This window comes from Ambystoma mexicanum, chromosome 7q (assembly GCF_040938575.1).
Source record: "Ambystoma mexicanum isolate Mex_15411 chromosome 7q, UKY_AmexF1_1, whole genome shotgun sequence".
Taxonomy (NCBI): Eukaryota; Metazoa; Chordata; class Amphibia; order Caudata; family Ambystomatidae; genus Ambystoma; species Ambystoma mexicanum.
Window position 1 is genome coordinate 950,074,786 of NC_090941.1, and position 27,653 is coordinate 950,102,438.

The 27,653-nt window shown below is 44.9% G+C and overlaps 1 protein-coding gene across 3 annotated transcripts in view; it reads left to right on the forward strand.

The window, feature by feature from the left end:
- Positions 1-27,653, forward strand: part of PAK1 (p21 (RAC1) activated kinase 1) — a 724,626-nt gene that overhangs the window by 303,740 nt on the left and 393,233 nt on the right. For all 3 annotated transcript variants that reach the window (XM_069639982.1, XM_069639985.1, XM_069639983.1), the window contains exon 3: positions 12,649-12,841. In XM_069639982.1, coding sequence (XP_069496083.1) covers positions 12,661-12,841 — 181 coding nt within the window. In that variant the 5' untranslated portion in view covers positions 12,649-12,660. The remainder of the gene's footprint in view (positions 1-12,648; positions 12,842-27,653) is intronic.

Genomic DNA, 27,653 nt, shown 5'->3' on the forward strand with positions numbered 1-27,653 from the left:
AACTGACTAGTATCCCCGGGGTGAAATCTTGGTTGTGTGCCATCGGTGTGAAGGGTCCCAATCCGGGGGCTATATGATGTTTTCTAAGTGCTGTGTCCCATGCTTTTAGTGAGGAGCGGGTGGATTCCAGTACTTGTCCCTAGGCCCCTCTGGCCCCAGACTGTAGGGCGTGTAAGGTCCTGATAGGGATATTAGTTTCTCCCTGTTCTATTCCCACCCATCCCTTGTGAAGGTTTTCTCCCATCCATGCCAGCATGGGGGCTATCCGGGATGCCAGAGCGTATCTTTAGATATAAGGGAGTCCCATCCCTCCCAGTAAGGGTGGTCTGGTTAAGATTTATTTCTGTATTCTGGGCTTCTTCCCGTTCCATACGAAGGTCACCAGATCCTTCTGTAGCTTTCTGCACATTTGGAGGGGGATTTCTATCGGGAGAGAGCTAATGACATATAGGAGGCGAGGCAGGAGGTTCATCTTGAGTGCGGTTATACGTGCGAACCATGAGAGGTTTTTGGGCGCCCCATCTCGCAAGGTCCTCTTTTAGTTTCCACAGTGGGACTGTTTTCCCCGTATAAGTGTTTGTATTCCTGTGTTAAATGGATTCCTAGGTAGTCTATAGCCTTGGGCTCCCAGATCAGTGGCTACTGGGCTGACATTCTTTGGGGTATTGTTTCTTCTTCAGTTATGTTAAGGGCTTTTGATGTTGTATAGTTAATGGTGAACCCTGATGCTTTGGCGAATTCCTGGAGAGTTCCTAGGGCTTTAGGTAGGGACTTGGCGGTGTCCTTTAGGAACAGGAGGATATCATCTGTGTATAAGGCGACTTTGTGCTCTACCCCCCCTGCTAGTATCCCTTTTATGTCTCGGTCCTGTTTTATGGTTTGTGCCACTGGCTCCATAGCCATTGCGAATATGAGGTGGGACAGTGGGCAGCCCTGCCATGTGCCTCTATGGATTTGTATGTTTGTGGTGGGTTTGCCGTTGATTATAAATGTGGTTGAGGGGAGTTTGTAGTTTGCCAGGACCATCCTTGTGAAGGTGGGGTCACAACCGTATTTCTTCAGGGTTAGCTCCAAGTATGCCCAGTCTAGGCTATCGAAGGCCCTGCGTGCATCTTAAGGCCGCTATGGAGAATTTCTGTTTTGTTCCCTATGTCTATATCTACCGCCTGCCTAATGTTGTCCTGCGTATGTCTCCCTATGATGAATCCCGCTTGGTCTTCGTGGATTGAGCCTAACCATTTGTTAATATAAGTTAGGAGCAGTCCAAGGGGGAGTTTCGTAGGCCCTTTGTGTTTTTAATTGCAGCCAATAACCCAGATGATGGGCGACCTCTATGAGCGATTTTAGCCGGATGCAGGATAATGGTGTAGCCCTCCCAAATTGGCTGTTCCATGAGCCATGTTTCCTGCAAGGCTAGGATGTCAAAAGATATTAACGGACTGGCACTCTTTCCAAGTAAATGTGAAAACCCACATGTATTCCAACTGGCCAGTGAAACAGTACTCCGCTGTAAAATTAAGTGCGGTTATGACCTGTAGTTATATGCAGAACTCACTGGCCCATGATTTCGGATTTGGTCCACCCTTTTGGGCGGCGGTTAGAAGTATATGTTTAGGATTGTTTAATAGACAGAGCAGAGTTGGAGTCATTTGCACAATTCAAAGTGTTATCAATATTAAGAGTAGTAGGATCTTGAGCAAGAACAAACCCCATGGCAAGTAGCTCCATTCGTGCCTACCAAATTACATTTCTCAACGTTTGTTAGCCACAACCTTGCCACAGACAGATCATCATCATTTAAAAATTCCACCCAATCAATGTCCGTGGAGATGACATCTTCTAACCTCCCAACATCCTCAAAAATGGCAAGCTCACTCGTTCGATTTAAATCATAAGCAGCATACGGGCTCGGCTGACACCTCAAAATTAATCAATGGTATTTATTCCATTAATGTACTTGCTTAGTTGGTTTTTGAAATGAGGTATTATTGCCATATTATTGCCATGTAAGGGGGTATCCTGTCTTTGATCGTTCAGTGCCTTCACATGAGGGAGTATTCTTCCTGCATTAGAATGACTCATTTTAACTTCAAAATCAAGAAGTGCATCTTTCTTATTAGTTACAGATGCAGAATTTTGCTTTAAAATGGAGGATCTCAAGGTCAATTGATTTAGTTGTACATAGTCTTCTATTGCTTTGGCAATTTGAACTTGGATGGAAGATGATACACTATTATTCATCGTCTAACTTGTACCATTTGCATGATCCCCATGTGCAGCTTGTGTTATTGACTTAGAATTGCACACTTCGTGGCCCACCAATGGTAGTTCCAGATCACTGCTGGCATCAATTATATCAGCAGTATCCCAAGATTTCAAGGAATGCTGCATAGCAGTAGACGGAACCACTGATAGTTGATTTAAGAGTAGATCATTTTCTATGGACTTGTTAATTTCAGCACTAATGCCCCCAAGAGCAGCGTGATGTAACACTTGATCTTTAATAGGCAAATCCATAGAACTTTCAGTTAAATCAATTGAAGTTGGCAGGACACTAAGGACCCCGGAAAGGTCATCTAGACTCTTTATCGATGGAACTATCTTCAAATTATAGCCTGGGACAGATGGAATAGAAAAAAGCACCCTGCTGTGATCACCAGATGCATTGGCGCTGTACAAGATCCAACAGAATTATGAATTGAAGTGGTGGGCACTGCATGTAATTGGTTTAACTAACTTTAATCTTCTACAGTTCTATTGATTTGAGCTCTAATGTTCATTAGGTCATTCTCATGGGCGGTCGGGCTGTGTTAGTTGGAACCAATTAATTGCCAATTAGAACGGTTGTTTTCAGGGACATGACATTGATTACAGACACAGCCCCAGGCTGAATTATGACCTCTTTTTGGGACACGACTATGGCCAGCATGAAGGCATCCAGCGGGGGATAGTAGCTGGCGTGATCTGGTGCTGAACCAGAGGAATCGATCTTTTTTCTCTCCATACCTTTGTACTTATCAAGTACTGCACGGTAATGCTTGCAAAAGGTTTCTTGATCGCCAGCTGTTTACAAACTGCTTCAAACTAGACCTAGTATGAGGTAAAGCACCGTTTTGATTCTTTGTTTATTTTTGTGTGAAGGAAGTTTCTTGCTCCTTCATCTTGCCCTTGCTATCAAACAAATTATATGTAGCAAAGGGCAAAGGAGTTGCACCTTCCATCCGAACTGTAGTTGTAGACTCTGAAGCAGCAGACACTGGAGGCAAATTAGGATCAACAAGCTCCTCCTCTCTCTGGCAAATAATTGCAGTAAATGTAGGTAGAACATTCTCACCAACATTAGCACACACACGTTTTTTAGCCAGCTCATGTACTGCACTTAAAGGTACCCTACTCAAATCCATAGATTCCCAGGGCCGCAATACAGATTTCCTCAGTGTCGCATTGTGTTTTGCTAGATCATTCATCCACAGACAATCTGATCTATCTGCTTGGATTTTTGTGATATTTTGCAATCCAATGTTTCGAATAGCTTCGTCAAGGAAACAATCGTCATATGCATTGGATATAAAGTAATCTCCAATAAGGCAATTTGAGGCATTAGTGGAGTTGCCCAAAAAGGAAAAACGGCAGGTGAATGAAAAGGAGACTGTGTCCTGCAAGGTGTAGATGAAGACACATCGTGGGTCGTCTGTTCAAACAAACTAGGGGAATGATAGAGGCTGTTAGTGTGAGAAGAGTCATGACGACCAATGGGAGTAGAAGGTAAGGGTATTATAATAGAAGTTTTATCAACCTACTGGTTTATCTTAGCTACCTTAGGGGGAACAGAAGCCACACCCAAATCACAATTCCTCTTCATATTGAAAACTTTTAAAGCAATGAGCATAATGGTGATTGGGGCAGCAGACAGCTGGAGAGTAGGGTCACTATGCGTAGTTAAGTCAAAAACCGGCAGAATATCAGATGCAGAAGGGCAGTCACCTTCAACTGACATAATTTGGGTGTCTGGGATGGAAATATTCCCCAGACAACCATTCTCAGAGTCCAGTGCAGTGTTATTCCTGGAGGCCTTAGAGTTTCTTGTTCTGGCGATCTCAGCCGCCTGTACATTACTGGTATTTTCAGGGCGAGGAAGACCAAAGTCTCGAATATCTCCTGCAGAAGTATTTTTTTTTTTCATCTTGAGCAGAGCAAGCTTGACAAGTCAGTTTTCATTTGGATGCATTAGCAGGCGATGGTTTCAGAGGCGTAGCTTTTAGAACAACCGAAGTACGTGATACCATCATGTTATCAGGCATTCCTGATGTCAAAGTGTATGGTACGTTTGTCATAAAGTACACAAATCTATGTTGCACCCTTAGTAATTAAAGATGGTGTGTGCACACAGAAGGCACAAGCAATCAAATCACCAGACTATTCGAAGAGTAAACGCCACAGTCATAGCCGGTGCATAGAGACGCTTCCGTAAGTGAGAGGAACCAGGAAAACCTCTCCGGCTGATCAAAGAGCACGCTCCACAGTCACAACTGAAGAGCAGATACTAGCTGCAGCTTTAACATGAACTTATTCCTCTTGGGGTCTCAAAAGCAATTATCCACAGTTGCCACAGGTACAAAAGTGAAGGGCCGCAGCTTGATAAAAGCTAAACTATATCAAGAGTTCTCCAACAAGTGTAACGGTTTCACAAGGCTGAATAGAAGCAAACGAGCAAGTCACTCAGCCCGTTAGCCGGAATGACGAAATAAGTCAAGCAGAGGCAGCCTATTTAATAAGGGCTAGGATTTCAACGTTTGCAAATTTAAACAGCTGTCAAAGGCAGTGTGATCGAGCAATGCAAAGAGAGTTGCCTTACCAGCAAGACAGAGTGGTGTGCTGCTGCCGCCCGCCAACCACCAAACACAAACAGACTGTGCAGCACACCACGCAGCGCTCCTCGCATGCGTGGTGTTTTTAAAGGAAGTTCCTTGTTGATGTTAGCAATCGGCTTCCAAAAAGCGGCGAGATTGCGGAGCAGCACCTCCACTAGTCCACAAACACACTGTGCAGCACACCAGGCAGCGCTCCATGCATGCGTGTTGTTTTTAAAGGAAGTTCCATGTTGATGTTAGCAATCGGCTTCCAAAAAGCGGCGAGATTGCAGAGCAGCATCTTCCTCCACTAGTCCACAAACACTTTGTGCAGCACACCGGGTCCAATATAGTTCAAAACCCCACCTAGAAACATGGTTCCCTCCTCCCACCTGTCCATTACCTTCAACCCCTGGCGCAGGAACTGTATCTGGCCACATCGGGCGCATAGAGGGTGGCCAGTATGATCCTCATTCCCCTCGCATGTGCCCTTTATTCCCAGGAACCTATCCCCGAAGCCCCTATTGGTCTCAATAGCCATGAGATAGAAAGACTTGCCCAGGAGTATACCCACCCCTTCCTTTTTAGAGGATTTATGAGCAGCCCAGAAGAAGTTTCTGCCCATCTTTCCCCTTTATTGTAGATTCCGCCCTCTGCCGGTAGTGCGTCTCCTGTAGGAAAAGGACCACCAAATTCTGTTTGCGGAACACGTTACTGGTGAGAGATCGCTTATTTTGAGAATTCAAGCCCCTGACGTTCAGCGTACCAACCCATCCCTCAACAATCATCTCTTTACCCTGTACCCTGGGCACCCCTTGCATCCTGCTTGGCTCAGTCATCCCCAATTTAAGAATCAATGGCATTCCCTGTCTCTGCCCCCCCTTCTGATTCCTCACCTTGCTTCTCCCTGCCATCACCCTCCCTCCCCTCGCCTTCCAGCCCCAATTTGAGGCATTGTTTCCATTTCCCAGAAAGACTAGGCATGGGCAACGAACCACCAGTGACTCGCCCCCAGCCCCGGGTTATTTATCGAACAGGTCTGTTGCCTCAATGCCTTCAAGTCAGACTGAAGTATCCGGTAACTCCTGGTAGAATCGGTCCAAGGCCCTAACCTCTCCCCCAAACTTCCCACTTCTTCCTCGCCTGTCGCACTCAAACAACCTTCAGGGCCTTATACAGACTGTAACAGGTGAAACCTTACAAACAGTGCATCACTGGTCCCAACAGCACCAGCATAAAAGAAGAGAACAGACCAACAGTGGCATTTTTCATGGTCAACATTTTCCCACTTGACCGTCGGGCACACCGAGGACTCAACAGAAGGAGCGTGTGTGTACAGCTCACTAGTAATGCGGTCTCATTTCACTTCAGATGTCCCCAAATGCGGAGGTTTAACTTTCTGAAATTTTCAGACCCCTCGCCCTATGCCGTCCCAGGGCGGATTCGGGCCTCTAGGGCCCCCGGGTAGTAACCAGTCCCCCATCACCCTGTTCCGCTGATGGACCCGCACGACTGCCAACAAGGTCTTCCGTCATCCTCCGTACGTTCTCCTTGGCCACCAGATGGTGCCTCTCTCCCTTAACCTGGATGTATCTGCGAAAAGACAAACACCAGGGTAATTGGGTGTTTTTAGACCTCCAGACTTAATGCTTTATGGTTGAGCATAGAAAGGGCAAAGACCAGGAGAATGTGAATTCTCTCACCTGTTACCTTATGGACCAACTAGAGGAGGGCCTGAATCAAACGGTGGGGATATCTGGGGAGTTTGTAAGCTCTCACCAAAGGGGAGCGACCCCCCCACCCCCTTTGTGATTAGGGAGGTGAGATTGCTGTGCTGAACAACCCTTGGGGCAAAGGGTAAGCAGGAATCCCTCTGGAGACGACGCCCCCTTTGGGGACAGGGAAACCCCTGTAAGGGTGCAAAAGTACTCGTCTGACACAGATGTGGCATATTGGTTGGTATAAACTTTTTTATTTACAACACCAAAAGGAAAAGAAGTGCCTATCTTCCCCTACTTACTATGGGGTTGCTCTACCTCAGCAAATCAGGACATCTGTAAGTAAAATGTCCACTGTCCTGTGTCTAAACATATTTCCGTCACTTACACTTTCAACTAACTAGTGAAAACAATGTCTTATTTACCCAGAAGGAGGTCTCTCGCACTCTGAACAAGAACTGTGCCTTGGAGCCTACATCCAAAGTATATATGGCTAAATGGTACTCGGTACAGGGTCGGGGTGGGCGGGTCTCAGCCTCTCAGCCAATGAGGAAGCTCGGAACGGGGGGATTACCAGTTCTGAGCCACCTCATGGCTGGAGGCTGACATCTGATCTTCCCCCACCAGAGAACGAGGTATGTGTGGTCCCCTTCCTCAGCCCCCCAATACCCTCATCTGCAGAATAATTCCCTCCCCACCCCCACTTACTTTCTTTTCAGTCCATTTCGGGAGCGGATGCGCTGGGAACACTTCTGTACCCAGCGTGTCCGCTCTCGATCTGCTACAGGCCATCATGGAAAGGAGGAAGGGACTCCACCTAGTCCCTTCTCTCCTTTCATTTTTGTCAGGCGCTCACCATTACATACACCTGACTTCCATTACACTTCCCCACACAGATAAAAGGCGGAGCACAAGAGCACACTCTGAGCGAGGCAAAGCACATGAGGAAGCAGCAGTTCCAAGATGGCAGTTTAATACAAGGCAAAAGCCGTCAAAACAGAAGGGGGATCACAAAGAGGGAAGTGCCCATGACCCTTTTTGACGATGAACCGATATTTTCATGAATCTTTAATAGAAAACGTAAGACCAGGAAAAAAAGCTGAAGAATCCTGCATTGTGTGTCAGAGGTACCCGGGGCTCTCCCTTGTAAATACTGAAGGTGGGGAGAATCGCTTACCACCATGGTACTGTCCTTGGCTGCTACAACAAAGCTGTGCCAGTGAAGTCAGCACAGCTGGTAAGTTGGGGAGACTGATACCAGACCGGTCTGTGTTGAAGCCAGAGCTTCAAGCGGCAACATTGTATAGTGAACTGTTATGACAGCTGCCAGGGCTTGGTCTATCTGGCATCCATGGAGAAGACCTCCTCGCGGCATTATGCATCATCCAAGATGGCGGCGGATCCAGCAATGCTCTAGTGTTTTTCAAGATGGCGCCCGGGACCAGCCTCAAATCCTTCACTGGACCGGCTTATAGTGAAAGTGCCAGGTGAGCTCCTTGCATCGTTTCTTTCTTCGAAGCCCCGATGCTGTGTTCCTCTTCCCTGCGTCTTGTTTTCCTGCTCGTCCGCTCTTCTAGCGTGTGTCTGTGGCGCTGAGGGACCTCCTTCCTTTCACTGTTTCGTGACCCGCTCTGCTTCACGAGTCACGGCTGCGCTCCGGTGCTCCCATCCTTGTTATCTCAGCTCTTCCTTACCTCTTGCTGGCTCCCTTTTGCATTCCCCTTGGCTCTGAGGCCTTTCTGGATTACAGCCATACCCTGTTCCTACCAGAGGCTGCTATTCAAAGTGAATCCTACTGTGATATGAGGGACTTTTTACGACATTCTCTGCACCTTGGAATCTGGGCCCTAACATTCACAGTACCTTGCAGATGTTTTTTTTTTCCCTTTGGGCTTGGCCCACAGAGCACCCTTTGTGGCCCTCATTCTTTGGGGCTCATTGGAGACTGCGTGGGACTAGTCTACCAGCGGTAGATCTGCAGCTACATAGCGGGGGAGCCATTCGGCTTGGTCAGGTTAGTCCTCAGACTCTGCAACCTAATAGCAAGCGACGCCCTCACTATGGATCAGATGCAGCTGGTTTTGGCGGCTCTTCAAGATCTCACTCAGGAGTTCCAACACTTAAAGAATGAAAATGCAACATTACACCAAATGCTGGCAGCTACACCTTCAACAATTCAGATTGATGAGGTTAGCCCTCAGACTCTGCAATCTAATATGAACACTGAAGTGAACAGTGTATGAAGCATTTGTGATAATCAACATGAGCAAAACTGGACAATAGATGAGTGATTAACTTTAAAGCCAAGATATGATAGCTTAAGTGGTCTGGCACTGCGTAGTTGCTCATTCGACAGTCTCTTTAAGGTATCCAACTGAAAGTTGGCAAGAGCGAAAGAGTGACAAAGAAGTGTCAATCGATGTGGTCCTGCAACAGGTCAAGATAAATCCTGTGCACAATTGAAAGTTTTCGATGTTAATAGCATAAGGAAAGTTGTATGACAAAGTAGATGAAGTTGGTCCGATCCCGGCAGAGGGAGACTAATTGAACATTGCGTTAAAGAGGATCTGAGCCCGACTGAGGGGGATCCGAGGTGAATAGAGAATCACCTGAGAAATTGAGTACTTGTGAAATCCCAAGAGGAAAATAACTTGTTTGTCACATTAGGCCCTCTGAGAGAAGAGACTTTGAAAGGTAGAAGACTTGGGCACAGAAGGCCCTGATGCTGACGATCGAACTATATCTGCGTGATAGAGAAGCCAGAGATTGTGCTAAACTCATGTGAATTGCCTTGTCCAGTGCTAAAAACTTGGGTAAGGGAGGCCAACGGTCTGAACATCCTGACATATAACACTTCTTTCCTTTCTGTAACACTGTTTCCCACACTATTTATATTTAGAGGTAAGTACTGGAAATAGGTTTATTAGTATAGGTCCTTTTATTTGGACAAGTCACCACTAGGACTGCATTATAATTATTTGGTCGTAGCTTGCTCCCATCTGTAGATTTTTTGGATTAAATAGAGTTTTTAAAACCCTTTTTGAAATTCAATAAACACCCTTGAACTGTGGTCACTTGTCTTTCTTACTGTTGATACCATGCCTTTCAGTGGGTAGGGGGATTGTTCAACAAAGGAATTTTTGCCAATCAGCTCCACGGACCAACACAAACACACATTCACGCAGCATTCACACAGCAAGCACTCCATCATTCACAGGAGCACCCATCATACACTCACTCATAACACAATCATACATGCATCCATACACATAGATTAACATAAACGTACCTTCTGTCCCGGTCCTTAATTTTCCTCAACAGCGCTCCAGCTCCTGCATCATGAACAGGAATCTGGAAGCAAAAGCTTCCTGGTTCCTGCACATGTGTGCAGGGGCCTGAGTTTGGGTGCTGAAACACCCTGTTCCAGGCTGCCCTGTCTATGTGTGAGAAGGCGGAGGAGACCTGCAGTTCCCCAGCCAGCATTTCAAATGAACTATGCAAGGCTGGCGAAGCAAAGTGCACCAAGCCTTGCATGGCTATTTGGCCATGTGCGATAGAGGACCTGAACAGTGTTTCCCTTTTGACAGTTCAGCCAGCCATGGAGCACTCCCTCAGCTGGGAAAAGCAGTTGTGGGAGCGCTCAGTTTTTCACTGGACTGGCATCTTGGCTCTTCCATAATAGGAGAGGGGAGCCACTAGGCTGATGCCCCCTCGCTCATTATGAATGAGCCGCACCTGCTCAATATTTTGGCTAGCAGCTGGGAGACAGCAGTTCCTCCGAATTTCCTTTTCTCGTAGTGTCTTGTTTCTATTTGGAGGTCAGTGCTAGATCTTCTCTTCTCAGTTGATATTGTGTGATTGGAGGAATTTAGCTCCTTGTCCATGTAGTGATGTATAAGCAATGCAGATGACTTTGAAGTTGATGCGTTTCTTTAGTGGTAGCCAACGTAGACTTCATGTGGTGGTGTGATGTGGTCTCTTCTGTTTAGTTTCAGGAGTAGTCTTGCTGCAGTATTTTGGATGGGTTGTAGTTTTTTGGTGAGTCATTCAGGCATTCCCAGGTACAGACTATTGGCATAGTCTATTCGTGATAATGCCAAGAAAATAAACGGGATGGTTCTCTGTGGTGAATTGAGGAACGGGAGGATCCCTCTTATTAATCGTATGATGGAAAAACATTTTTGCTATTGAGCTGACTTGTGGTTCCAGAGTGAGACCATTGTCCATGAAGATTCCCAGATTCTTATCATGGTTAATGTCTCTGGGTGTGTTCCCGTGCTCAGGGGCCAGGTGAGGGATGTTTGTGTCGGATTCATTTCTTTTCAGGGGATCATTATTTCTGTTTTGGTTGGGTTTAGTTTGGGGTTATTGTTTGCTATCCAGGTGTTTTATATCGGTACAGCATTTAGTGAGTGCGTTGTTAGGGTCGTGGACTGTGGTTATCTTGAAGATGATTTTGGTGTTGTCTGCGTAGTTGCAAAGAAAGGTGTTATTTTTTTGGGTTTGGTGTAAATTGTGGTTGGTGGGTTCTTTCAGCTCAGTTGGTGAGTAAAGATTTCAGCCATTGTAGTGCAGACTTTCGAATGCCAGATTTTGCCAGTCTCTTGATTAGAGTCATCTGTTTGATCATAACGAAAAGCTGTGATATGTCCAGTAGTATGAGGGCTTGGGTGTTTTATCTGTTTGTTAGGTCGTCCCATATTGGGGGAAGTGCTCATTCGGTTCCTCTCATTGGTCCTAAAACCAACCTGGGATTGGTGGAGTATTCTGTTGCTTTTATGCATGATTGAGTAGTTTGTACAGATGTTTCTCCAGGATGTTTTGTAATTGAGGGAGATGCCCAGTTTGTGGACAAAGTGGCAAATCACACTGCTCGCCAGGGCCTGTTCTGGAGAATGTGCCCTGATCATCCAATCATCAAGGTAGGGGTAGAATTGAACCCCCCCCCCTCCTGAGACTCGCTGCTATCACCACCACCACCATCATCTTGGTGAAAACCCTTGGGGCGGAGGTCAGCCCGAATGGCAGAACTCGAAACTGAAAATGAGAACCGCCAACTGCAAACCTCTGGTACTTTTTGTGCTTGTGCAAACTTGCTATGGCAGGTTTGATATGGGTCTGTAGTTAGGAGGGTCATCTGTTTACCCATCTCGCTTTTTAGAACGGGTTCGGTGTACGCCGATTTGAATGATATTGGTACTATCCCCGTGTTTAGGAATAGATTAATTAGTAGTCTAGTGGGCTGTTTTTTGTGGTTAAAGCTTTTTTTATAGATATCTGGTGCACATGGGTCACTGGAAGTTTCAGCTAAGTGGTTTTGTTTAGTGGTATGTCAAATATTTCCTCACTTATAGGTTTAAAACGGTTAAGTGTTGCATAAGATTTGTGAGGGTACAATGTTATTGCACAAAGTTGTTTTTTATTTCCTTGATTCTGAACATTTGTTTTTGTGGATTTGTGCTGATTGGATTTTCTCTTCTTTTTGTTTATAGTGTTCTTTCTTGACTTTCAGGACTGCTGGTTTGTATAGCCGATTTGTCGTTGGTAGCTGTTTTTTTCCAATTTGGTTGCAGTACTTCCATCGTTTTTTCATTTTACGGTTGTTATAAAAATTCTGTCAATTTCTTTGTGAATCATCTTGCTGCTTTGGGAGGGAGGGGACATGAATTGAGGCCCCCCTCAACCGTCCCTGTTGCCCTGTGGGGTGGGGACTGGCAATGGATTACACCCTTGTAGCCCTCCCATTCTTGGCTGAGAGGAAGGGGGGGGTGGTCCTATCTCCTCTTGACAAGGTCAGATAACTGGCCTTGTTACAAAGGGTGCAGTCTAGTGACGGTACTGATGTCTGCTATTAATGGACTATCTTTGCAATTGTAGTTCTAGTCTGGGCATATACAATGGAAGTTTTCCAATTGCAGTATTTGTAGCAAATTGTCTGTGGATCCCCCTGCAAGCAGTACTTTTAATAAAGTTCCAAAGATGTTTTGCTATGACACGCATATAGAATTGACAGAACTGACATATTGGCTCAGTACTGCCCTGTTGCACAAATGTAAAACTGTATTACTTTTGTTTTCTAGTCATTGCTGAAGATGTCTGACAATGCTGTTGAAATTGAAGACAAACCTCCAGCTCCTCCAATGAGAAACACAAGCACTAAAGACCCTGCTGGCTCGTTGAACCATGGTTCCAAACCACTTCCGCCTAATCCGGAGGAGAAAAAGAAAAGGGACCGATCTATCCGTTCCATCTTTCCAGGAACAGGAGACAAAAGTATGTGTTTAGATGTACCTCCTTGCTTCATGGATTAGTAATTCACAGGTTCAATGCCAAAGTGATTTTAAAATAACAGTATTCTGACCATCAGAGACTTCATTAGATTATAAATGTTTATAAAGGTATGCTATCCCAGCTTTTGCTTTTTTGTATTATTATTAAAAAATAACTACTCCTATTAGCTAATTGAATAAGTAATGCTAATATTACCAAATATAATCATACTCCTTGTGTTGCCCTCAGAATGATGAAAGGCTGGAATTCAAAATGTATACATTTACAGACTTAAGGAGCAAGTGCATAATTAATTGGTCAATCGGGTCAGCAAATGAAGTGAAAGATTGTCACAAAAAATGGATTGCATTTGCATTAGTTTATTAAATAGTTTGCAGAGACTGATCTTACATTTTTGTACATTAAAGTTTGCTGCAAAACCTCTATGCATACAGCAAATTGGACTAAGCTTTGGGCTGCCTTGCTAAAATTAACCTAGTAGAACCATGCAGGGTTTGAAATTAAGATGTTCTAAGCAGGAGCTAAACACAGCTCCTCGTTATCCAACATTAACCAGTTACTAGGAGCTACCATTGGGGAGCACAGACCCAGTACAAATAGCGTTCCACAAATCTAACTTCTACGTAAGATGGCAACGTACCATTTTTCCCATTATTTATGAATGTCGTATAGATGTGTCCCAATATTTATGTATAGGTTGTCGTAAACACAGAGTTCAATTCGCATAAGTGTTTGTTCAGCATCATTTGGCCTGGAGAGGCAAAGTTTGCTTCTGGTAGCAGTTGGTATCAAGCTAACCAGGCTCCTTAAGTGTTGTGGCGAACCCTGCGGTGTCGTCACTTCTCCATGAGGCCAAGGAGGTGAGACCCGCTACCCGATAGTCCCCCTGGGAGGTGGTGTTCAGTGCGAGGATTTCTTGGGGGAGAGATTCCCCCTCTAAGGACAAGGACGAACATCTAGGGAGAACGCGGTATAACAACCCTCATCTATCACCTTCACCACCTCCCTACTAGTAAATCCAGGTATTGCTGCAGTGCCTGGAAAGCTGACAAAACTAAATGTATTGAGACAAGGTGGCTCAAGAGAGGCATAACAATTACCACAGAGCCACCAACAAGGACTGAAGTTGCGCAAGGGCAGGACAAGCCCCATAATAAGAAAACTGAAGGACTCATTGTACCTTTTGTAAGTTGCTTGTTTTCCTATTTATGTGTATGTATATAATATAATTATTTTGTTTTGCCCCTGGTAGATGTCCTAACTTTCTTTTTAAACCATGTGATGAATCCTGCAGCGTCATCAATAAACCCCATCCTAAAGTCTCTTCCCATGTGGCCAGGGGAGGGCAGCCGCTACCTTATCCTAATGCTGTGTATTGCATCTATTTGGCTTTAGGGGAAGAACACAAACACTAATGAACAAATAGAACGCCAATACATACAAACATATACACACAGATATATATATTTCTGAGGCTTGTGGAATCTGCTTAGATCACATGCTGTGCATAGGCCGACATCTAGTGGAAGCTGCGGAGTAGTAGTTTGTTTTTTTCGAAACTCGAAAATGGGCGTCGACACAGGGCGTGCCAGTAATACTATCCCTAGTGTGACGTCCACTGTACCCAAGATCCCTCATGCGTCTAGGATCCTCAGATTGTTTTTTTCCGCCATACTGGTCGGAAGCATTTTGCCGTGTCCCCTGGCCTTAGCCATACTTTTGCTAAAATAATAATTTATTTACATCCTTCCCCATCCCAACGTCAAACTTCGACACTCGACGCCGGCTGGAGAAGAAATCGACCGTCGGCTGCTGCAAGACAGATTTGGGCCTCGGAAGGCCTCTGGCCTCGGCCCGGGCCTTGGAAGGCCTCTGGCCTTGGCCCTGCAAGTAGGGAGAGTGGGGGGTTGGACATACTCTACACTCTTGGTATATAGGTACACCTTATACATTTCCTACACTTAACAGCCCGCTGCCTCAAGGTGCGTATGGAGGGTACCCCTTTTCAATTCTGCCCCAAGTGCAATCGCAAATACCCTTGGGTCGACAGGCACGCCACGTGCAATCTCTGCTTGCCGAGGGACCACCCCGAAGCGAACTGCAGAGCGTGTAGTAGGTTTAAACCTAAGACACTTAAGGACCGTTCGACGCGTTGGGCCCACCACGCCAGGTAGGCAGCCATGGCAGCGGAGGGCGCCTTCAGCAACAGCAGCAACGCCGTACTTTCGGCGAGGGCATTACGGCATCGAAGGACAGCTAAGCGTAAGTCCCCGACCTCGGAAGGTCGTCCGGCAGGGCGGCTATGGGGAAGACCCCCGGCGACACAGCGCTTCACACACCACACACACTAAACACACGAAGTCCAACCGAGACTCGACGACGTCGAGTTCTCGGAAAGAGGCACAAACAGAACGGTCCGATTCGGTGTCCTCTGGGCGTTCTCGATCGAGATCGCCGCATGACTCCAGGCAATCATCCACTCTTGCCAAGAGTGCCTCGCTCCCTAGGCTAATAGAAGTTCGATCGTCGGAGGACGAAGACGACTTCCACCCCCAGGCCGCGCTCCAGGAGTCGGAGCCCGCAGACAAGATCAGCGAGACCCCACGCTCGAAGGACAGGGACTCTACCCCCGATCCTCGACGCCAGGCGTCGAAAACCTCCGGAGCCACAAAAGGACAGGGAAAACATTTTTCCACTCACGGGGAGGGGGGAAAACAGCAGAAGAAGCAGCCTTTGCACTCTTCCACACCTGTAAAACACACCACTCCCCCTAAACAGACAGACAAGACCAGGTCTGCTGATATGTCTAAAACCAGCAAATCTACTCAAGATAAATCCCCGAGACTTGCTGAGAGTCATTGCCAGTTCCAAAAAATGGTCGAGTGAAGACATAGATAGGGTCATGTCAAGGATGTCTTCTTTGGCTGACTTTTACGATAAAAATCCAGACCATTTCCTTTCGTATGATCCACAAGGGGCGACACCCTCAGGCTCTAACGATCCTATCCCCGAGTAAGAAGCCCCGGTTTGAGACACCAATGAGGTCTACAGACCCCTTCGAGGTAGAACCATACTCACGACCATACTCACTGTATCAAGGAGAGGCTTCCTTTGGTGAGGACCAAGAATTTGGCATGGGAGAAGAGCAAACCGGGACGGGCTACTATGGGGATGATGAGGACCAAGAAGAGGAAGAGGAAGACCCTGAAACCTACAGAGTAGATTCCCCGGTAGAAAACAAAGCCACGGTTACCGACTCCCCTGTCGATAACCAACCCCTCCTAAACGAGGTTCTCGCACGTGGAGCAGAACATTTCCATATTGACACCCACGGTGTCCAGGAGGAGAGGGACTTCGCAGAGGAGTTGATGGGAGAAAGGAGGCCTGTTGCCCAGACCATGCCTATCCTGAAGTCCATTCAGCGAAGAATAGACCTATCCCTGGTGAACCCGAACCTCACCAGAGCAGTCAATCCCAGGGTTGAAAAACTTCAGGGCAGCCCAGTCTGACCCTCTCTATATAAGAGGACATCTGAAGCCAGACTCCCTAGTTGTAACTAACACTCGTAAGAGGGCTGGAACACCCTTGTCTTCGTCCGAAGCTCCTCCCGACAAGGACAGCAAAAAACAATATGGTTTCGGCAGGAAAGTAGCCTCAACGTCCGCCTATCAAGCAAGGATTGCAAACTCCACCACCCTGTTGGCCAGCTACAACTGCCATCAGTGGGAAGAAGTCGCGGCACTCGTAGCCTCTGCTCCAGAACCTTTAAAGGGCCAGTTAGCTCGGATTTCCGCAGAGGGTAGAGCCGTGTCTGGTTGCATTTTGAAAGCAACCTTTGACGCCGCGGACAACGCAGGCAGATTGATGGCAGAAGGCACTGTTATCAAGAGACATGCGTGGTTACGGCAGTCTGGTTTTAAGGCAGAAACCCTGGCATCATTGTTGGACAAACCGGTAGAAGCCAATCTGTTTGGTAAGGCGGTCGAAGACGCACTGAAGAATGCCAAGGACGAATACGAGACACTCAAGTCCCTTGGCCAGTTAACCAATAAACCTCCTAACCAGAGAGGGAATAGTAATTTTCGTCGCCCACGCAGCCAAAATTCCCAGAGCGGATCCAACTATTCCCAGGGGCAGGGTACACAGTGGAGCAGCCAACAGTCTACCCAGGGTTACGGCAGGGGTAATAGGAGAGGTCGTGGTAAAGGCAGAGGCATCCCCAAATGTCTTTGCAATCAGGTCCTTCCAAGAACCATCTTCTTATTCAATACATCAAACATTACAAGAACTGAAAATCAAGCCTATCAGCCTCATCAAGGAAGAAATGAAACCTCATTCACGCCTCCACCAAAGCAGTGACGCTCAGTTCAGGGTCCCTTCTCACGCAACCCCAGTAGGGGGACGCATTTCCAACTTCACCCAAGCTTGGGAAGGGATCACATCAGACAGATGGGTGCTGTCAACAGTATCCACAGGGTACTGTGTAGAACTACTGCAGCGTCCCCGGAACCATCCTCCACGACAAAGAGTACACTCTTTAGAACATCAGATGATTCTCCTCGAGGAGATCGCCATTCTGCTAGAAAAGGACGCAATAGAACTCGTCCCGGGACACCAGGTAAACAAGGGTATTTATTCAACTTAGTACAGCAGTGGGGGGTGTTTTGGAATATCAACCATCAGTGTCCTGCGCTAGATAAGCAGAGGTGGCAGCTGAACAGTGGAGTAACGAAGTGATAGACCCCCTACTCCGGTAAGTATAAGTAAGTATATAGGGCTCAGAAAGAACCCTACTCCACTTCAGTTCAAGCGCCACAAAATAAAGATAGTACAAAGGATTGTTGGATTTTCATGAAGTATATTTAAACAGACAGTTGCCCTATAGAGACACGTGTTTCGGCGAATCACTCGCCTTTTTCAATCAGGGCTAGTTGATGAGACAGAGATCAAGGGGGGGGGGAAAGGGGAAGGATTGTTAGGAGCAATGAAGAAAACATCAAAAAAGAGAAAGCAAAAGAAACAAATCGTTAGATTTTTTGTATATACAAGTTATATTTGTATTGGTGTCTTTAAAATGCGGAGAGATTGCTTACCTAATTGGTGAAAGATATAGTTCACTTTTTCAAATATGGTGGTGAATTTCATGGGGTCAATCCCGCCTGTTAAAAAATTATACCCAATCGTGAACATACTCATTTTAGGTATTAGTTAGACGTTGGTCTGTTGTTAGCGAGCACTGTGCACCAACGAATAGTTACAAAAAGTGTGCTTTGGTACTTATGTCAAATCTAATCAGCAACGTAGTGCTCATCTGGTTTTCCTGATTAGCCAGTTTTACATTATTTCTGTGCATTGTAATGTATATATTCTGGTAGCTTTGTGATAAGACATCTATTCCCTTAATCCATATACGCTGAGATTATGCATTATTTATCCATGTTAGTTGGTTCACATAGCTAGACGTAATCAGTAGTCATACTTGGCTAAACAATAGTAGGGAATGTTGTTTTCCTGACAGCGCGTAGTTAACGCACATTTCGTGTCATACTGCTTTTGGTGCACTGAAATGCTGGCACGAGTACATTTGGAAAGCAATTTAATGCTAGGGTGAAGGGCTTAGGGCTTACCTCACAAGAGGTGGTCTCCTTCACAAGCGTCGGCGTCTGGAAGCGAGCACAGACGCCGCGCTTCGCATCGGTAATAAAACTGACGTCGCCATAGTGACGACAGTCCTTCTACCCTTTCGGTTGTTGGTCGAAAAGCAGAGCGCCATCTTGTAGATGTGTAAAAGTCTCGAATTTTACTCTTGTGTGAATAGAGTCGGAAATTATACAATATGCAAATAGATAGTTGTGTTTGAGAAAACTTTCCCCATGTTAATGGAGAGGTTCTTTGTATTAGATACCATTCAGAAAATAAATTTGCAAAAGTATTAGCATTCATTTTAAATTGTGGAAATATGGCACAAGCGTAGAATAGAATTACCATAGATGGAAACCTGTTGCTAATAGGTTTTGTGTTATGTATGGGGTGGTTGATTTTCACTTGCATATTAGTGTATATATTGAAGCAGCAAACAGACAGAAACTATTTGTAATTGGTGGGGGCAAGTCGTAATCAAATAAATATTCAGTATTGAGATCATCAATAACATCTAAACTTCAATTCAAATATTACATTCAAAGAAGCATAAGTTTCATTAGTTCAAAGGAAGACTCCCATCTCATTGTCCGAGTTCAGGCCCACTTTCGTGGCTCTGAAGTGGCATATGGTACGGGCTTCCTGTTGTCTCAAGGATAGTTCTCGGTTCCCCCCTCTTCTTCCTATGCCGATTTTTTTGAGGCCAATGAATTGAATACCATTTTTGTCATCCATTTGATGGTTCAGTTGCCAATGGACTGCAAGTGGAAGTAGGGAGTCCTGACTCCCTATTGTTGAAAGGTGTTCTCTTACTCGTATCCTTAGCTCACGGATAGTGCTGCCCACATATATCTTATTACAAATGCAGATAATTGCATATACTACAAATTTGGATTTGCAATTGATGTTCTCTTGAATCATGGTGGATATACCGAAGCTGTCTGTAAATTTCATGGCGAAACCATGTGCATGTTTGCACATTGTGCAGCACCCACATTTTCTAAACCCCAGATTGGATGTTTGTAGCCAAGTGTGTATTGGAGGTGGATTCTCTTCTGGTAACATAGAAGGACTGATAGTTGATTTAAGTGTTCTGGCTCTTCTATAGATCATTGTTGGGTGATCGTCAATGTGTTTACGGATGTGCTCATCTAGTTTCAGGAGATGCCAATTTTTGCGTAGTATTGTTCGTAAGGTCCCATTATTTGCACAAAAAGTGGTAATGAATTTTACAGTGTCAGGTCTTTTAACTGCTCCTGGGTGTGTTAGTTCAAGAGTTGAATCTCTAGTGATCTTATGGGCTTTGTCGGAAGCTGCTTTTATGAATCTTGTTTTGTATCCTCGTGCTTTGAATCTGTTATGTAGCGTTTCGCATTCTTGTTCAAATATTTGTGAGTCGGTACAATTGCGTCGAGCTCGGATGAACTCGCCTTTGGGAATGTTGTTCTTCACAGGATCAAAATGGCAGCTTGTAGCAAAAAGGGTTGAATTAACATCTGTCTGTTTGCGCTATGTTTTTGTTAGTAACTTGTTTTCCTGAACATAAATGGTGAGGTCTAAAAAGTTGATTTCTGTTCTACTGGACGTACCAGTAAAAACTATTCCAAAGGAATTACAGTTTGATCTCTTCATGAATTCATTCAATTCTTCCGGTGTTCCTTTCCATATTAATAGTACGTCATCTATAAAGCGTGACCACATCACCACATTTTCATTGTACATTGTATCCGTGTAAATATGTATATCTTCAAACATTCCCATGAATAGGTTAGCGATCGCTGGGGCAAATTTTACTCCCATCGCTACACCTCTTTTTTGTCGATAGTACTGGTCATTAAAAAGGAAAATGTTGTTGGTTAAGGTTAAAGATAGCATTTCTTTTAACATTTCTACACAATGATAATGAGAGGCGGAATCGTCTCTGAACGTGTATTGTAGCGTTATCATTGCTGCCTCATGTTCAATCGAAGTGTACAGCGCCTTGACATCCCAAGTTGCTAGTAGGTAATCGGGTTTCCATTCAATTTCACTAATTTTCCTGATTGTGTCTGTAGAGTCTTTTAGGTAGGCCTGAATTTTCGATACCCTGGGTCTGAGTGCATGGTCTAGATATTCTGCAATTCTTTCAGTGACCCAGCCAATCCCATTGACTATAGGTCTACCTTCCGGTATTGTTTGGTAAGGTTTATGAATCTTGGGCAAAAAATAGATTATAGGTGTAATCGGCTGTTTGATCCAAATCGATGCCTTTTCTTGATCAGTTAATAAACCTTTCCTGTACCATGATTGGATTTGTTCTTCTACTTCCAATTGTATATTTGGTCGGGGATTGGTTGCTAGTAATTCATAGCAACCCGGTGTACTAAGATGGTTAATGGCCATTGACAGGTAATCCGATCTATTCATAATTACTACATTTCCGCCTTTGTCGGCTTCCTTAATTACAATATTTTTGTTGTTTTTAAATTTCTTCATAGCCTGTTGTTCAAAAGGGCTTAGGTTGTTTCTCCAGATTCCCTTTTGGGTCGGATTGTTTTGTCTCTTTCTGTTGGTGAGTTTTGCCTTGTCAAGATCATCTGTCACGGCTTTGTAGAACGCATCAATCGTGTTTTCAGGACTTAATTGGGGAGTGAATTTAGAATGAGGTTTCATTTCTTCCTTGATGAGGCTGATAGGCTTGATTTTCAGTTCTTGTAATGTTTGATGTATTGAATAAGAAGATGTTCTTGGAAGGACCTGATTGCAAAGACATTTTCCAAATTTTGAATAGTGATATCACTCTCAATCGGTAGTGGTTCCTGAGGTCTTTGTACTGATACTAGGGTTTCAAAATATTTTTTTAATTTTAGTTTTCGTACAAATCGGAAGAGATCTATATGTACTTCCGTAGTGTCATAGACGTGTGTAGGGGCAAAAGACAGTCCTTTGTTTAAAAGCGAGGTTTCTTCTTTACTCAGATTTAGACTTGAAAGATTAAGTACTAAATTTGTTATTTGTTGCGGCGCGCTGCTTCTCTGGTATTTGCTCGTGTTTGTCTTCTGTTTTCGTTTGTTTCGCTTATGTTGGCTAGGTTTCCCCCGCCTTCCTCTTCGCCTGGTATAAATGAATTCTTGTTCGGTTGGGCCGGTAGTTGAAAACGGACTTGTTTGGTGAAGTTTGCATTTCGAGTTCCTTTCTTGTATCTGATTGAGGAAGCCTTGTTGTTTGGTAGTTGATTGTTCTGAAATGTTGGCTTCTTGATCTTTTTCAGGATCTGATTCAACATCAGAGCTGCCCGACGAAGTGTTTTGTGTACTGCTTTTTGAGAGCGGTTTATTAAATTGATTGTATTTATCTTGAAAAGTGTATACACGATCGTCGCGATAATCTCTTTCATCTCGCAAGTATTTTCTAAGTTTACGAATTTTGATTTCTTCTTGGTAGTCGCTGAGTATTTCATACATTTTTCCAAAATTTCGTTCCTTTGTTGCTTCCAAAGCTTGTGTGTTAGCTATCTCTTTTTTCAAATTTTCAATTGTTTCAGTAGCTCTCTTGTGTTCGCGTGTGGCATGTTCCACGAGCAATTCTATCATAGTTTTTGAGCTATGGTTCAAATTTCTTTCCCAAAGGTCCGCTAGGTCTTTGTCATCGTCTTTGGTAAAGTCTGGAAATATCAAAATTCGTAGTCCTCTAGGGATTTGATTGTTGGTTAGATAGTTCTGCAAGGATATCATTTCCCAGTATTTGTCAATTTCTTTCCTCGAGGCTCTTTCTAGTTTCACAAATTGGGACCTTAGGTCCTCTTTCTTGGGATTCAGATTCTTGAACGCATGTAGAGTGCTTCCTCTAGGTGCAAATAATTTGTTTGCATCTTCTTCACGGTTTTTTAAGTATTGTGCCATTGTGTACTGGGCACAGTTTTTGTATCAAGTAGCAAGCGTACCAGGACTGTTGATATATATTCACAAATAGTACAGCAGTGGGGGGTGTTTTGGAATATCAACCATCAGTGTCCTGCGCTAGATAAGCAGAGGTGGCAGCTGAACAGTGGAGTAACGAAGTGATAGACCCCCTACTCCGGTAAGTATAAGTAAGTATATAGGGCTCAGAAAGAACCCTACTCCACTTCAGTTCAAGCGCCACAAAATAAAGATAGTACAAAGGATTGTTGGATTTTCATGAAGTATATTTAAACAGACAGTTGCCCTATAGAGACGCGTGTTTCGGCGAATCACTCGCCTTTTTCAATCAGGGCTAGTTGATGAGACAGAGATCAAGGGGGGGGGAAGGGGAAGGATTGTTAGGAGCAATGAAGAAAACATCAAAAAAGAGAAAGCAAAAGAAACAAATCGTTAGATTTTTTGTATATACAAGTTATATTTGTATTGGTGTCTTTAAAATGCGGAGAGATTGCTTACCTAATTGGTGAAAGATATAGTTCACTGTGCCCAGTACGATTTGTTTCTTTTGCTTTCTCTTTTTTGATGTTTTCTTCATTGCTCCTAACAATCCTTCCCCTTTCCCCCCCCTTGATCTCTGTCTCATCAACTAGCCCTGATTGAAAAAGGCGAGTGATTCGCCGAAACACGCGTCTCTATAGGGCAACTGTCTGTTTAAATATACTTCATGAAAATCCAACAATCCTTTGTACTATCTTTATTTTGTGGCGCTTGAACTGAAGTGGAGTAGGGTTCTTTCTGAGCCCTATATACTTACTTATATTTATTCAACTTACTTCCTTGTGCCAAAGAAAGATTTGACAATTCGCCCAGTATTGGACTTACGGCCTGCCAACAAGTATGTCAAGTCCCAAAAGTTTCGTATGACTACGCTACAAGAGGTAATCCCCCTACTAAAAAAGGGGGATTACATGGCAACCTTGGATATGAAAGATGCTTATTTTCATATTTCCATGTTCCCAGCGCACAGAAAGTACTTGCGCTTCAAGGTGGACAGTCGGCACTACCAATTCAAGGTACTGCCCTTCGGGATAGCTTCGGCACCAAGGGAATTCACCAAGGTACTGGCGGTGGCGGCTGCACACCTATGCAGGGAGGCAATCCCGGTGTACCCTTGGACGACTGGCTCATAACGGGGGAAACCCCCAGTAATTTGCAGGACAAACATTCAAAGGACTATAGACCTCCTCCACGAGTTAGGCTTCTCAATCAACGAGAAAAAGTCAAGCCTGGTGCCAAGCACCTCCAAACAGTTCTTAGGAGCAATCCTAGATACTCAAGAGGGGTTGACCTTTCCTTCAGAGGAAAGAATTCGGAATATACTACTGCAAATTCCGCATTATCAGTCCGGTCACCAAATAACGGTACGCAAAGCAATGCATTTACTGGGCATGATGGTGTCATGTATTTACCTGGTCCCCCACGTGCGCCTGCGCATGCGTCCCATGCAGGAATGGTTGGCCAAACAGTGGTCTCAGGCAAGTGGTCAGTGGGGACGATCTAGTGGTCGTTTCGCCAACTCTAGTACAAAGCCTTCACTGGTGGACAAGAGAGAATCTTGCACAGGGAAACCCCTTTTACGATCCCGAAGTACAGGCAGTAGTCACTACCGATGCATGTCTGACGGGGTGGGGAGCTCACCATCTCCACCACACAGCTCAGGGTCTCTGGTCTCCCTCAGTGGCCAAGAACCACATCAACCTGCTAGAGCTTCTGGCAGTATTCAGAGCGCTTCAAGCGTTCGAGCCCCACCTACTAAACCTGTCAGTGCAAATCCGGACGGACAGCACAACAGCCATGTTCTACCTGAACAAGCAAGGAGGGACTCGTTCGCCAAATCTGTCCAAGCTTGCCCAGAAAATCTGGATATGGGCACTCAGACGGAACATCTTCCTGTCATCACAACATGTTCCAGGGGAGCTCAATTCCCTAGCGGATGCTCTGAGCAGAGACTCCCTCCCAGAGGAACACGAATGGGTTCTACACAGAGAGGTCGTAGAAAATATCTTCTCTCAGTGGGGTTTCCCACTATAGACTTATTCGCCACAAGCGAAAACAGACAATGCCCAGGATTTGCATCCAGGTTCCCCCAACCAGACTCCCAGGGGAACGCCCTGTGGATGAACTGGTCAGGGATGTTTGCGTACGCTTTTCCACCAACTCCTCTAATCAGGAAGGTGGTGAACAAGATGAACAGAGAGTCGATGACGCTCGTCCTAGTTGCTCCCATGCGGGCAAGACAACAGTGGTTCCCACACCTACGCAGGATGGCGGTGTGCGAGCCCATCAAACTTCCAGCCTGGCACAACCTACTGTCCCAGCACCAGATCAAACCGTGCACCAGCAACCCAACTCAATGAACCTTGCAACATGGTTCCTGGCACTTAGCACTTTTTTGTACTTAGCACTTTATTCCATTGGCAGCAATTTCCTTTTCAATCAGCATCTTTATCATTCAAATGAAATTCAAAAAATGAGACAACGATGCTTTATCTTTATTTAGGTACTCATTACTCTTTTGCACCTAGCACTTTATTCTATTGGCAGTAATTTCCTGTTCTATAGCATCCTTATCATTCGAATGAAATTCAAAAACATGAAGATAGTGATGCTTTACCTTGATTAATACTGGGTCATGAATTGTGGTAATTAAATTGCGACTGAATGGTTTAATGTATTAGATTGGTACAAATATTTTATACCAATATTAATTCATCTATTTTATTGTTGTTATACTGTTTACATATTATGCAATTTTATAATGTTTTGCGATGATTATTAAAATATGAAAATATGAATCTGTTATGATTGAGCCACTATTCTTTTCCACCTCTATTCCTATAATTGGGTACTTAAATTAATATAGTACTCCTCCATGTGAACTCTTCCCCTTCGGGGTTTTTTTTGTCCAGCATGGTTCCGGAGGTCAGAGTTTGGACATCTCAATTTACCACAGAGGTGTATGGACATCCTAAAAGAATCTAGGAAACCAAACACAAGGCACTGTTACTTTGACAAGTGGAAGAGGTTCGTTATCTGCTGCCAGAGTAGACAAATCAACCCTGTTGATTTCACTCCTTCCACTATTGTTACATACATGCTCCACCTGCTGGATGCAGGATTGGTTTTTAACTCACTGAAAGTACACCTGGCAGCCCTGTCGGCATGCACCACTTCCCATAGCAAGGTCTCGTGGTGGAAAGTATCAGTAGTTAAAGCCTTCATGGAAGGAGTAAAGAGACTTCACCCTCCTATTTCAAACCCACCACCAGGGTGGGACCTTAATGTGGTGCTATCCAAGCTCATGGGACCCCCTTTCGAGCCCATGCATAAAAGCAGTCTCAAACACCTGACTTATAAAACGGCCTTCTTAGTAGCTATTACTTCTATAAGAAGGGTCAGTGAAATTCAGGCTCTGTCAGTGCAGGATCCCTTCTTTACTGTCCATAAAGACAAACTGGTTTTACGCACACACCCTAGGTTCTCACCTAAGTTTATATCAAAATTCCATGTAAACCAGTCCATCGAGCTTCCAGCTTTCTTCCAGGACCCTCAAAGCTCGGCTGAGGTGAAACTACACACCTTAGATGTGCGTAGGGCGGTCCTCTACTATGTAAACAAGACCAGACCGCTAAGAAAAACATATCAACTGTTTGTCTCAGTAGCTACAGGCAGAGAGGGGGATCGCGTCTCTAAAGGTGCCATCTCGAAGTGGATTATTAACTGTATCCAGCTGTTACTCACTCTCTGAAAGAACTCTGCCTTTCACGCCAAGAGCCCACTCTACTAGAGGCATTGGGGCCACTCTGGCTTTCATTGCAAATGTACCCCTTGACACCATTTGCAAAGCAGCTACTTGGAGCTCTATTCACACTTTTACTCAGCATTACTGCATTGACACCCATTCCAAGGCAGATACACAAGTGGGACAAGCGGTTCTAAGACACTTATTTGCTCATGACCCTTCTCACATCCCACCTCCTTCTTCAGGTACTGCTCGCTAATCTATGCACAGCATGTGATCTAAGCAGATTCCACAAGCCTCAGAAGGAATACATTACTCACCGTAATCGTATTTCTGATGCTTGTATCTGCTTAGATTCACATGCGACCCACCCTTCCTCCCCTCTGAGAGAAGGCGCATGGTTGCTTGTAGTCTTACTTTTCTATCTATCTGCTTGGATTATCTGTACTCGCGCTACTCCTCATGTCGGAAAAAATACAATCTGAGGATCCTAGACGCGTGAGGGATCTTGGGTACAGTGGACGTCACACTAGGGATAGTATTACTGGCACGCCCTTTGTTGACGCCCATTTTCGAGTTTCGAAAAACAAACTGTAATACTCTGCAGCTTCCACTAGATGTCGGCCTATGCACAGCATGTGAATCTAAGCAGATACAAGCATCAGAAATATGATTACAGTGAGTAATGTATCCCATATATTGCCATGAGGAAGAGGACAAATTCATCTTGGCCACCAGACAACACTGCGTAGTCCCTCAGCAGATGGGCCAAGAGATTATTTTGGGCAACGGTGTTTGAAGCGGAGCGTCATCCCTTTCAGAGAGACTGCAACACCCGGGGTTCAACATCCAATGCTCACCTTTCCGTGATGCCATCCCCTTGGCCCCCTCGGCCGAAAGGCAGATCACAAGTCGAAGAGACAGAGGGTGGAAAAATCCAGCGCTTCTCTACTTGCATGCATTCCCAGACCCCTTATCGTGCAGTGTTCAAAATGGCTGCGCATCAAAGCCATGTTATTCTGGCTCGCATATTACATACTAGCATTACATGCTGGGGGTGGTAACATGAGGGAGGATCACATGGAACGAGATGGCTGTCGAGCGGAAGTGCTGACTCCTCTAGGAGGGATGCAGTATTAATCTTCTTTTGACCATGAAATCCCCCGAATACCCAAATATCTAATTGCATGCTGTCCGTGTACAATTCCCTCTCGTATAACTACCCAAAGTACAGGCTACGAAAAGTCTGCTAAACGGAATAAGGTTGGTACATTGGGAGTTCAGGATTAAATATGACAATTGTAGTAATTCTGCCTTATATTGATGTCCAAACCCCAAACACAAACCCTTTATACAACCTCCTCTAACCTTGACAACTCAAGTTCGCAAGTCAGTCAAAATTAACTAAATATAAAAAGACCAAAACCACTATGGACTTCAGAGCCCATAATGCCTGTGGTACTGGGACGAG